This window comes from Andrena cerasifolii, chromosome 2 (genome assembly GCF_050908995.1).
Source record: "Andrena cerasifolii isolate SP2316 chromosome 2, iyAndCera1_principal, whole genome shotgun sequence".
Lineage (NCBI taxonomy): Eukaryota > Metazoa > Arthropoda > Insecta > Hymenoptera > Andrenidae > Andrena > Andrena cerasifolii.
Genome location: NC_135119.1, coordinates 11,867,425 through 11,880,715, shown reverse-complemented (window position 1 = coordinate 11,880,715; position 13,291 = coordinate 11,867,425). Strand labels below are relative to the sequence as shown.

The following is a 13,291-nucleotide window of genomic DNA, read 5'->3' as shown; positions in this document are numbered from 1 at the left end:
ACTCCATTTATTTCCCCTGCATGCATTCCCTGTGCGCTGCTGCCTCGCGTGTAACTCACTAGGGTGGCCATTATTTTTCAACGTCCGATTTCTTTTGCTATACGCCAAGCTTCAGAGCGTAAGCCCTGTCGAAATTCTGTTCAAATAATATTAAAAGAGCATTCAATTTTCTATAATTGCTGTATATATATTTTTGTCGTGCTTCCAACCATTTTTTTTTAAATAATAGCTCTAATTTAACTTTGAATTCAGATTCAAAAGAGCATTCAATTTTCTACAATTGCTGTATATATAATTTGTTCGTGCTTCCAACCTTTTTTAAATAATAGCTCTAATATAAAAAAAAATGGTTGGAAGCACGAAAAAATTATATATACAGCAATTGTAGAAAATTGAATGCTCTTTTAATATTATTTGAACAGAATTTCGACAGGGCTTACCATTTTCGAGAAATTCTTTAAGAAAGTAAAAAAGAAATAATATAAGTACCTGTATAAGTTTAAAAGTTCTAAATTTTAAGACCCGGTGGGCACCCTTTCCTGTTGTCCGATTGCAATCAACTTTTTCGGGGATTATCTTCTTATGAAATGGAAGCATTCTAGAGGGTGAGAGCAAAGAAATACGAAAAATAAATTTCGAGACGTAGGTAGGTGTAGAGAAGGGCCACCCTAGTAATTCGCGCTAGGGATTAACTCCTGACCGAAGAAAAGAAGATCCACTCCAACATTCTGTTCCCAAGCCTGACCACTGTCGATCGCCCACTGACCGATCGCTGCAATTGAAAGTCGAAGGGATCGATTACACCCATTGAACGCACCCTCGCCTGCTGCCAGGTAGAATTATCGAACGCTGTTCCCAAGCAACTTTTCGACGCGAGATCGACAGCCGTCGAGGGACTGGCGAGGGTGCGGGGAGGAGCTCGAAAGTAAAATCGAACGGCTACAGAGAAAACTCTTGCTGGCGTGCTCGCCTCCTGGCAGTCGATAGAGGGATTTTCAGGGGCCGGCGTCCGTGGGGTGGACGACATTGAACCAGGGGATCGAGTGACGATCGATAATAAACGGTATTTCGTGGGGCAGCGATGCGCGCCCCTCGCCCCCACTGAATCTACGACTCTTTTAGAAGCAAACCGGCCGTGAACGAGATAGTGCGTACATTCTAAGGGTTCGCAGTGAACGCGAACGTTTACTGTTCTCCTCCCTTCCCATTGCGCCGCCGTTACTTTGTTAAGTCTGGAATATTGGTCGCTGGCAAATACGTGGCGGACGTATCGTCGGTTATTGCGCGGAGAGCTGCAGGACAGACTGGAAATTGTTGCATTCGATAGGAACCTAACGCGTGTGTGCATGCATACTGCATATGCGTCGCGCACGTCGCAGGACAATTGTACAGTCGAAAAAATGTTTTTACCTATACTGGGAAGAGGGAGCACAGTCTTTCTGTAACACTTTTATACAGTGACTCGCATTAATATTCGGACACTTTTTAAAATCGCATAACTTTTTTAGAATTGGTCCAAACGACTTGAGTTTTTTTGAGAAGCTAGAAGGATTAGTTTGCTGAATGACGTATTTGGTCGGTTTGAAAAAAATGTATTTGGTCGGAATAGCGAAAAAAATAGTAAAGGTCGATTTTTAAACTTAGGTGATCTTTAGGAATTAATTAAAGGAAAACTACTATATATAATTTAGTGGGACTTTTTGCATTGTATTACGGATGTCTTAAGGCATAGAAATATATTTTTTGTTTTATAATTAAGCATTACAGACGGCACTGGGGAGTCGTTAAAGTCAAGGCGTCAAAAAATTGATCCAAATCGGTGGGACCTGTATCCCCAAAAGTTATTATCCGATTCGACTGAAACATTTTTTATTTTGAAGAATATACTTCTGGCTAGGGAGATACCAGAAAAAAATGCAAAAATGACATTTTTAAGAAATTAACGACACTTGATGTTTGAAATCACTTTCCCCCTATATTTTTCGTTCTTTCATCGCCTTTGAAAATTATAAATTTTCTAATTTTTGTATTTTTTTCTGGTTTCTCTCCTAGCCAGAAGTATATTCTTCAAAATAAAAAAAGTTTCAGTCGAATCGGATAATAATTTTTGGTAATGCAGGTCCCACCGTTTTGAGAACACTGTTTCGAGAAAACCGCGTTGAAACTTTTACGCGAGTGCCGAGTGGCCGGGTGTTACCCATGCATTTGCCGCTACTCAAATGCCTATAACCTCGGGAATTTTACGAATTTCAACAAATCCTTTTAAACGCATTCCTAAAAGGTTGAACGTTCGAAAAATGAAATAAAAAAAAATCGACTTTCAGACCGGAATCTCCCCTTAAAAATGACTATGATCCCTCAGCTTAATCGAGCTAAAAACCCTCTAAAAATCCTAATTTCACAATTATTGTTCCTGCGATATGCCGTGTATATGTACACAGGGTGTCACTGAAACCATTCAGGAATCAAGACCTCGTTCCACTTACGTGGGGGATGAAAATCTGCCCTTAAATATTGCAGAAACGTCTAGAGACGTATTAGGTACAGGAAATCCTCAAACTTCCACTTTAAACAGTTTTCTTTTCCCGATTAATGCACCATGCAAATTCTATCTTGCTGTCGCACCAACTCCCACTTTAATTACCCCCGGAATACCCGGGCACAGCAGTATATACCCGGCCGCCGCGCTTACGCCGAAGTGGCTTTGTCTCCGCGAGCAGATACCGCCCGATCTGTTCCATTCCGGTGGCGTCAGGTCTGGCAGAAGTTGCCGGGAAGCTAATGGAAACGCCGAAACAGAACGGGCCCCCGTATCCCGCCGATCGTCAGATAAGTCGATACCGCCGTAACAGTTTAATCCCGGCAGAATCGAGTATCCGTTGGACGCGGTTCCGACGTCGCTCGTTTGGCGTGTCGCCCCGTGGAACGAAGGCACCGAGCAAAAAGGGGGCGAAATGAACTAGCGTCGCGCAACGGCGGAATCGGCGATCAACGATCTCCGTCTTGTCGCGCCGGGAACGATCGCGCGCGCGACGATTCGCAGGGAAATGCAATAACGGTCGGCTTCGTGCGAGGGCCGGTTGTTATTGAGCAGGGGTGAGGGGTGCGGGCAGCTTTTTACGCGCGTGTCATCGCGTGCCCCGGCTTCCGCGCGCAATAACGAAATAGCCGTGACAATGAACGCTGGACTAGTCGATCGGCTGCGAGAGCGGCGGACGCAGGGGGCTCGGCACTCTTCGTTATCTGCCCCCGTGGTTATCGACAGCGCGACGAACGCGGGGAGGATCGGGCCGATATTTCGCGATGCCTTTCATCCCCCGCCTCGGCCCCGAGTGGCGGATTAAAATCGGATGAGCCACTCGAACGGATATAAATTTAAGGAGGACGCCCGCCGCCCGCCCGGCGGAATTGAAATAGCGCTCGTTCCAAGGGGGGAGGCTTGTTCCGGTCGACTGAACGGTGAACAAGCACGATGTAACGCCAAGTACGGCCAATTATCGGGTAATCGAACTCTCCCACGGCTGGGAGTATTAACGGTGGGCTCGCATGCCGTGTAATCGATATCGAAATTCGTGTAACGAAAGAGCCACGGGGGTTGGGGATTTTCTGAATCGTTTCGGGGCCGCCAGGCGGTCGCTACTGTGCGAGGGCTCTGAGTGTAAGCCTTTTGGAAGCGCGCTTAGCGTCGGACGCCTCTCTACCGCTCTTCTAATTGATCAAAGACTAATTAACGCTTCACCGATTGCTCGTTTTGCGAGCGAGCTCATTGTCCTTGGGCTCTTTCAGATTCCTGCGCCATTCGTTGGTTCTTGAAGACTGCCCGCTCGCGAGCTTTCGCATTGGCGAGCCGCAGTATTCAAAGGCACTTTCGGAGGATACTTCTGAAAGCCTAAAGGTACGTGTCCACTTGACAGTAAAACTCGCGCGAGAAGCTCTCGAGAGTATTTCTCGCAAGTGGACGCTACGTCCGAGAGTGACTGTCGGAGAGCGACGTTCAACTCTCAGACAGCGGACGCGGTGCAACTTGCTGTCGAGTGGATACATCATAATATTACTATCCGACAGTTGCTTCCGAAATTATTATTATTATTATTATTATTATTATTATTAAACGTCTTTATTTGCAAACAAACAAGGCACAGCAGGTAGAAAACAGACAGAAACACGACAAATGCAAAGGCGGGGTTCAGTCAGGACTGTTTTTCAACCCAGCCTTAAACGAGAACTTAATCTAGGCTTGAAATTAATACAAGAAAAGTAAAGAAAAGAAAAGAAGAGAAACGACGAGAAGACGAACCGACCAGATCGCAAAATATGATTAGAATTGTAGAAAACCAGGTTCGTATTCTGCGAGTGCTGTCGCGAGAATAGGTCTTCTGAGTTATGTGGTATGCTCGCATCGCGAGTAGGGAATTCAATCTTGGGATCCCGGCTATTTTTTTGGATTCTAAAACTACCGGGATTTGATATATCAAGTTATAACTTATCCCGAGAATTTCGAGAATTTTTAAAAACGTAAATTACTTTATGAACTGAAAAATATACAAATGGAATCCAAAAAACAGCCGGGAACCCGGGATTGAATTCCCTAGTTACGAGGCACGGCGTTGCCAGAGAAGTGTTGCTAGGCGGTTAGCCGGGAGAACTGCGCGGCCGAGGCAGTCTGCGCCGAGCCGAGTGGCGAGACACATTTTATTTCATCCACCCAGCAATTTCTCTTTCTACATTGCTTCGTTCTCTTTTTTAAAATATTATAAGCAATAATCACAGCACTAAGTTTTTGCACATCCATAATCACGGCCTCACTTCGTTCGTAGCTTGAAAGAAACTGAGAGGAACTGCAGAGAGTAGGCGCAGATCAATTTCTAGAGGACACGGTTCTGAGAGTTCTATCGGATAGTAAGCTCTCGGCGAGTTTTCTATCGCCTACCTGAGAGTAAAAATTTTCGAAATTATTCTTAAGCGAACCCAACATTTGAGAGTAACTATCGAGAGTAACTTGCGCGAGTTCTCTCAAGTGGACACGTACCTTAAGTGACTAAACTGTGAAAGGCTCGAACATGCTACTAGGCTAAAGTGACCAGATATTTTCTGTTCCAATGCGGAACAAGCAAGCAAGCAAGCAAAAAAAAGGGGGTTAACAGATGCGTGAGGAGATCTTTTCCGTAGTTTATTAAAGCATTTACAATATATTTAAAAATACATACTTGTGATTATAAGATGATACATTGAAACGAAATTAAAAATATATATTTTTTTCACAACAAAAAAAGTAGAGGAAACAGTAACTTTATGCCAATGCGAAAATGTAAAAGGTTACATGTCCAATCCGGGACACTTTGCGGGACACTTTTCAGTGCGGGACAGAGGGCTGAAATGCGGGACGTCTGGTCACTTTATACTAGGCTCGGAATACTCTAGTCTGCGAATATTATTCTTGAATAGACGAGGCAGATTGAAACCGTCCGCGTGTGTTGCATGAAATTGTTTCTAACTCGATGCTTAATTTACCGCGATAGTCGGTCGAACGATAAAGCTTACCTCGTAAGAAAGCGTGAGCGCAGTTTTCTCTTGCTTCAGCTGTTCAGCCCTGTGCTTGTGCTGCAGCAACCCCCGCGACGACTCCTCCATCCTGCAACAAATCAGACACGCTTGAAGGGGCAGTCCAATTTTAATTCCCGTCGAAAAGATTCTAATTGAACCGACCCACGGCCCTGCCTTCAATCTCTTTCGCCTTTTTACGCGAACGGGGGGCCACCGTTGTTAGGCACGTCTGAGTTGCTCTCGGCATACCAATCCCACCGTGAAATATTAATATCTCAAGTTGCAGCGCGGCCGTCGGGCGGAGCGTTCTTCGGTAAACAAAATTTCAAATAATATTCCCGGTTATTTGCGCTAGGAAAAAGTTGTCGCTTCTCTATCGGTACAAAGGAGGCAAGTTGAATGGATGATCGCAGCTGCGCCGCAAACGAAATGGCTATAATTTGGAAGACACTTGTGACTGTACTTCGTAGGACTTTCACCCCCCGAGATGAGCAGAACACGCTTCTAGTGTTTGGCCATCTGTCGTGGAAACGCTGCGTCTGTTACCCTGAATTACTACTTAGTTGTACGTAAGCTTCTGTGTGCTGAATAACAAAGATTTTCCAGGCACCCTTTACGCGTTAACTCGGATTAATTGCACAAGATGTGGTCAACGTGTACGCGCGACAAACCAAGCTGTTCAATGAAACAGAACAATTGCATATGCTCGTCGAGTCTAACCATCTAATTTAAGGGGTTAGGCAGGCCACCTTAGAAGCCTGAAAATCATATGTAACTTTCAGATTTTTTTTTAGCTGAATTAGAAAGTGAATGTAGGAATGGTAGTAGCGGTCGGCATGCATTACATTCTCGGCGAAGACGGCCGAATCGAGGCGGTGCTCGGCGGTCGTGCCGATCGTTTTTGAGGCAGTTGTGGAAAACGTGCTAAGAGCACAGTTACGTTGCTATTGTCTTCTGTATTTTTTTGTTCTTTTATAATAATGTTCCATCATTACATTTTATTTATTCTCACTGCACTGGTGTGTTTGGTTGTTCATTTTGTGAAACCCCGACGATCCTACGTGAATGAAGAAACATTTTTAAGGACTTTATTCTACATGCCTCATGGTATATAAAAAAAATTGTCTTTTTTTCAACAAAATGACGATGCTGGTGCTCTTCCATTCTTGCAGTTTTTGAAAGGACACTCTCCACGGCTAGCAGTAGAAGTCTTATTTACTTTGACGTAGGGTAAAATACCGAAAATTTTAATCATTTATATGACATGTACTATAGAAGTACATAGCGATTTGTTAAAATATTGATTTTTGTGACAATGGCGAACATTTGAAGAGAATATCAGTTTTAACCGAAAAATTTGCGTAAATATTTCTGTACAATATTTATACAATATATTCATTAATACATGCCTCAAAACATAAAAAGTATAGAAATAGTTTTCCACGTCATAGCATCATAAAAAAAATCGTCTAATTTGGTGCTGTTTTGAGCGTGGCGTAACCCCTTAAGGTGGGTACACGGGTATTTCGGGGTGAAAAAATCGAGAAAAAAATCAATTGTTTATAATAGCACAGGATTGTTTCAGTAAAATCCTTCAAAGTTGAAATTTGTTGTATAACTCCGTGAATTTTTATTAAAATTTTCCGACCGAGTTCCCATTGTGGAAAACAGTGTTTTGTCCTCGACTTATGATGTTCACCGTTTTAATGCGTGCACTGCGCAGCGCCCGCTTTGACGCTTTGTAATTCCTTTAATTTTTAATGTTTTTCAGGTTTCCCGGTCTGGAAACGCGTGTTATATCCACAATAAAGTATTGTAAAACGTGCAAATGGTATGAATTATTAGTCGTCCTTCAATCCAACCCAAAAGGAACCGTTCATTTTAGCCGTCACTTTGGGGAATTTTTTTATGAAAAATGTGATGTATGTTTCTTACAACAATTTCCTTATTTTAGAAGTACATATATTCAGCAACCCTCAGTAATTTTGTTATAGGAAGTTATTAAATAATGAAGGAATTAACAGCCACTCTCGCGGAAGCTGTTTTTATAATGGCGCTGCGCGGTGAGCGCGATTTCTCCGAGCCCGATCATCTGAAATCGAAAACCGAAGAAGATTCTGTTAGTGTATGAATTTATCTGGTTCGTGAACGAAGGATTTTTGAAAAAAATAATTTCAGACAAAATGACGGCCGTTTAACGCAAAATCATGATTTTTCAATGTCTGAATTGTTCGTTTTTCGTAAATTAAAAATAGAGTTTTCATCAGAAACAAAAATCCTTCGTTGACGAACCAGATACACTCACATACTAACAGAATCTTCGTCACTTTTCGATTTCAGATGATCTGGCTCGGAGAAATCGTGCTCACCCCTAAAAAAAAATAGCTTCCGGAAGAGTGGCTGTTATTCGTTCATTTTTTAACATTTTCCCATAACAAAATTACTGAGAGATGCTGAATATATGTACTCTTAAAATAAGCAAATAGTTGTAAAAAATATACATTAGATGTTCCACAAAAAAATCCCGAAAATCCAGTTTTTTTTCGCCTGCCAACTAGGCATGACTCCTTAATAATCCTTCAGATGTCAACGCTATGTACTACAGCAGATTCTTTTGCAAAGACCAAAGAACCTGGCAGACCTACCATGGATATTTGCACAGAACCCTCGAGAGGAATCCTCAAAAGAGATACAAAGCGAGGACCAAGATGTCTGACGCGAGACAGGGGTGGGCAGAATAAACTAAGAAAGTTTGGCCACTCGTTTTCGAAACACAGTTCCATGCCCCACTTCCAGGCCAATGATTCGCTGTGTACCCAAGGATTTATCTACAAACGATGCAATCGCGGGAAAAGTCTCGACCCCCCCGATGTTGATTCGATTATCCGTTCCTCCGGCACGCGCGAGCCGATTCGCGCGCTTCGCGCCCGCGACGTCCAACTTTCCACGACAAATTTCTTCATGCGCACGCTCCGCGAGCTTAATGATCTGATTAGAGATACAAGAGGGTCCCGGAGGCTGAGATATGGAGCCGATTTAAGCTTTCCGGGGGAGACGAACCGAGGGCTCTCCTCAACGCTTGGCAACACCCTTTCCAAAGCCTCCCTCCCTGCGCGACCACACTTCCTTCTAGCCTTTCCAACCGAACTTTCAAACTAACTGCACACTTCCAGGGCAACGTCCAATTGTTTTCTATCTCGTAGCAGCCATCTGCACTCGCGCGGAAGGGCATAATGAAGATTAATTGGCGATTACTCGGGGTGGTGCTGGTTCACTGCCACTTCAATGCGTCGCATCTGAGCGAGAAACTCGCGTTTCCAAATAACAGAATCTGGTGTAAAGCTGAGCAAGTGACGCGTACACTTTCAAATTCAATCGCAACTGATTCTTCGCTCTGCGGAGTGTACTCCGAAGGCTGCTCGATAAAGGAGGAATGTGAATTCAGCAGAAATATCTTGTTACTGAAACGAAGGGTTGCAATTGGGCGTTGGGTAGAAAATTCGACGATCTTGTGTGCTGATACCGAGTGTCCGCTTAGAACGCCCAGGGGGCCGCTTATCGCCCGTCTCTTTCCAAGCGTCGTCTCATAGAAGATTCATTTGTGTACATATCGGATCGCGAAAAGAAACTCCGCGAATAAGCTGATTGCGCCCCGGCGAGCTTGCTTGTTCAGGCTACCGGACTGTGTATATTCGAGGAGTTCGAGGACGTTAATCGGCTTAAAACTCCGGCTCGTTAAAGTTTCCAGTTCGCCTTAACTCTTAATGTGCTTCCGAAACGATTACGAAAGTGGTCTTCGGAGGATTCGAGTATCCGATCGGGCTTTAACGAAAGATAAACCGTCCGGGTTTATTAACGCACCGAGAAGGTGACTATCTTTTACGCGCTCGCCTTTTATCCCGTTATCCTTTATCCTCTGCTGCTCTTCCCTTCTCACCGTTCACATCTCGTTTGCTCGATGCCTGGGGGTATTTCTAAAGAATTGACATTAAAGTCACGAAAGGGGATCAGAAGTATTGTGAAATCCTATTCAAACTCATATTTCTTTAGATATTCAGCCGTGTCTTTAAGTTCCTATTTTTTTTTAAAGGCGCATTGCTGCGTTCGCTGGCTTCACCGGAAAAGCAATTAAGAATTTATACGCGCAGCTCGTAAATGTCAACAGACGAGGGCATCTTATTCCTCTCGCGAGGGATAACGCAATAATTTACAGGGTACAGAAGTAACCCCGTAACCTCCTTCATTAGAGTTTTGCCCCCGCGGTCCATTCCGCCGACGAAAATGGGGGACTTTCCACGGAGGATCCGCGTAACTTATCAACTGGGGTGCCACTTCGGGCGCCAGGCTTAAGAACAATGCTCTGCAAACAGTAATTATAAGCGCAAACAGAAGAGCGATTGTTGGCGAGGTTCGTGTACGATGGAGAATCAAGATTGCCCACCCGAGGGTTCAGTTTGCATACTGCCCATTTTACCTGTTTCCTCGAGACTCCACAGATTCCCTCCAGCCTATAAAAATCAGACTACAGAAATTCGAAATAGAGCCTCGTGCCTCCAGTGCTTCCATATCACTAGCTTAGCTAACTTGTATTACACGACGAGGAAAAAATTATTTAAATTACGGATCAAATAAAATTTACTTTAACTCTAGATTCGTAAATAAATGTTACTTTAATTTTAAATTCGTGAAGAAAAGTTACTTTAACTCAAGATTCGTTAAGAAAAGTTACTTTAACTTTAAATTCGTTAAGAAAAGTTACTTTAACTTTAACTTTGTTAAGAAAAGTTACTTTAACTCAAGAATCGTTAAGAAAAGTTACTTTAACTTTAAATTCGTTAAGAAAAGTTACTTTAACTCTAGATTCGTTAAGGAAAGTTATTTTACCTCTAAATTCGTTAAGAAAAGTTACTTTAACTAAAGATTCGTAAATAAATGTTACTTTAACTTTAAATTCGTGACAAAAAGTTACTTTAACTCTAGATTCGTTAAGAAAACTTACTTTAACTCTAAATTCGTAAATAAATGTTACTTTAACTTTAAATTCGTGAAGAAAAAAAAGTTACTTTAACTCTAGATTCGTTAAGAAAAGTTACTTTAACTCAAGATTCGTAAATAAATGTTACTTTAACTTTAAATTCGTGACAAAAAGTTACTTTAACTCTAGATTCGTTAAGAAAACTTACTTTAACTCTAGATTCGTTAAGAAAAGTTACTTTAACTCTAAATTCGTAAATAAATGTTACTTTAACTTTAAATTCGTGAAGAAAAAAAAGTTACTTTAACTCTAGATTCGTTAAGAAAAGTTACATTAAGTAACTTTATCAAGAAAAGTTAGGTACTTTAACTTTAACGAATAATTATTTAATCTTTTATTCGTTATCCGAAATTGTATTTAAATAAAAATTTTCCCCATCTGTGTTACAAGCTTATAAGTAAGATACAAAGAAATATTTACAAAACTGTCCACTTCAACGAATATTGAACTTGATAAAATAGGCTCTCGACGAGTAGGTGCTTCTAACTCCTTCAGCTTCATTGAAATCTCTCCGCATGTTAGATCGAACCGAAAAATTGTACACTCTTGTCGTTCGCGAGCATTGGCAACCTTAGCGCGACGCGACGTCCACGACGCACTATTCTAGTAGGGAAACGTGCTCGAGTCGCGACAAAAGTCGTCGGAAGGATGGAACAATGCGAAAAAGAAGCGTTATTGTTCTGGTTGCCGGCGGTTCCCGACAAGTGCCGCCGCGGAAGATGATTATCGTTTAATGAAAGTCCAGCGACGCGGCTCCCGCGTATAATTCGGCGCGGCCTGTCCCTGCATCATTATAATCGAGTTTGCGCGGCGATAGCCGTAAATCAGGAGAAACCGGCTGGCCGCTGCCATGTGCTTCGGCTGGCGATAGAAACTCCGTATGGCCAGACGTAAGAGACAGAGGGATGGGACTTTGGAATTGTGCCCCTGCAGCAGCTCACCGCGTTAAGGCCTCTGCACACCGGACACTTTTCCAGCTATTTTGGCTGCTATAGTGCCAATTTTTAATCTTTGTTAAGTTACAATAAATTGAATTACTCAACCTCAACTTAAAATTATTTATTAAGTAAGGAACTGATATGCAACCATGTACGAAGTGATTTAAAAAAATATATAAAAAAAATTTATGTTAAACGATTTTATTAAAAATGCATTAAAAACTAAACCATTTCTTGTATTACAATTTCAATGGTGATATGTCACTTTAAGTAAAATCGTCGGCTGACTTGTCAACCGATACTTCAACTTCTGATTGCACATGGCGCTCCACGATTTTCCTTTTTTTTATATATATATTTTTAATTATTTTTAATTTAGTGTGTAAGTTTTATTTGTGGTAATAGGCTGATTTCAAGTCGTCTCGATTTGTGGTTAAGGGTTACATTTATTGATGACTGCGTAATGTTTTTAATCCCTCGGTTTTTTTTCTCATAATTTTGTATTGTCATCCAAACTACGTACGCCTGCAAAGTTTATTGGATACGTACTTGGAAGTGGATTAAAATTGAGATTCTAGATTTCAAGCAAACAAGCATACAGAGGATCGAAGCTGAATAAAATCATTAAAAAACACATTGCCTTCATAATTAAATCTTCCTTGTCAATCAATTATTATTTTATAAAAAAGAGTAACGCTCCTTAACGAGATATAATTTACGGTAAAAACTCTAGGAAACTTTAGTAATCATTAACGCTAGTAACTATTAGACGTTACACTACATCTATCTAACACTAACCAATTCTTCTACCGACTCATTAATTCCCATGAACCAGAATTTAATATGAAACGTCGATAGAGTCGTACTGAGCGAGTAACTCGAAAACGATACCCAACCGTGCAATAATAAATCCCGTACATCCTTTTTTCTCCTCTCCCTCGAAATCGCGCCCCGTTCCTTTTAATCCTTTTCAGGACCCTCTGAAAATCGCCGAACGCTTTCCGGGCACCGCGTCCCATTTATCTATCGAGGTTTTAAATAGAATGCCCCATCGGAATTCAATTCGTCGGCCGGCCTTTAGCGAGCCGCTATAAACTCATATTTCATTGGAATCCGCGACCCGCGCGTTTGTCCCGGCCGCTGTGAAAAAGCGGCACAGCGAGGTCTGCCTTGGTCGGTGCACTTTAGCGGGGAGAAGTGCATGAAACGTGGCTGCGCGGAAAAAGGGTAGACACGCAGAATGTAATCCACCGTGGGCATTATTCTGCTGGGGCACGCGGGCGACAGTAATTGCCAGCGCGGGCTGATGCCTCGTCGGGGATTGATCAAGAGCTTGTTTCCTTTCCCCGCCCGGCTTCTTCCGCGGCGACAGAAAACATTCTCCCCGCGAACCATTAATCTTGGTTCGTGAATTGAGTCGGATTGCGGGTATTTTTCAGCGGCGAACAACGGAGCGGGAAGATGTATGGCGACAAGGCGAGCGTGGCTGGTGAACGTGGTCGATTCTTTCGCGATAAATTGGAAAACCGAGCGATCACTTTGTCTCCTATTCGCGGCAAAAGGATTAGATATCGGGCCAACAAAGTGAGACGTACGACAGCGCTGTTTCGTTGACGAAATTAATGGATCACCGACGATGTTGCTAGCCGGCTCCGGGATAGTTGGAAAATAAATAGAAAAAGAGCGGACAGTTTGACCACGCGTCGGAGCAGGGTCCATTTTCACCCATGACTCCATTCATGCACATTGAAAATAAGCTTTTACGGTAGATTTC

At 42.5% G+C, this 13,291-nt stretch overlaps 1 protein-coding gene across 7 annotated transcripts in view; it reads right to left on the bottom strand.

The window, feature by feature from the left end:
• Window positions 1-13,291, bottom strand: part of LOC143366420 (uncharacterized) — a 370,747-nt gene that overhangs the window by 14,302 nt on the left and 343,154 nt on the right. For all 7 annotated transcript variants that reach the window (XM_076807497.1, XM_076807498.1, XM_076807499.1 and 4 more), the window contains exon 7: window positions 5,542-5,632. In XM_076807497.1, the coding sequence (XP_076663612.1) occupies window positions 5,542-5,632 (91 nt within the window). The remainder of the gene's footprint in view (window positions 1-5,541; window positions 5,633-13,291) is intronic.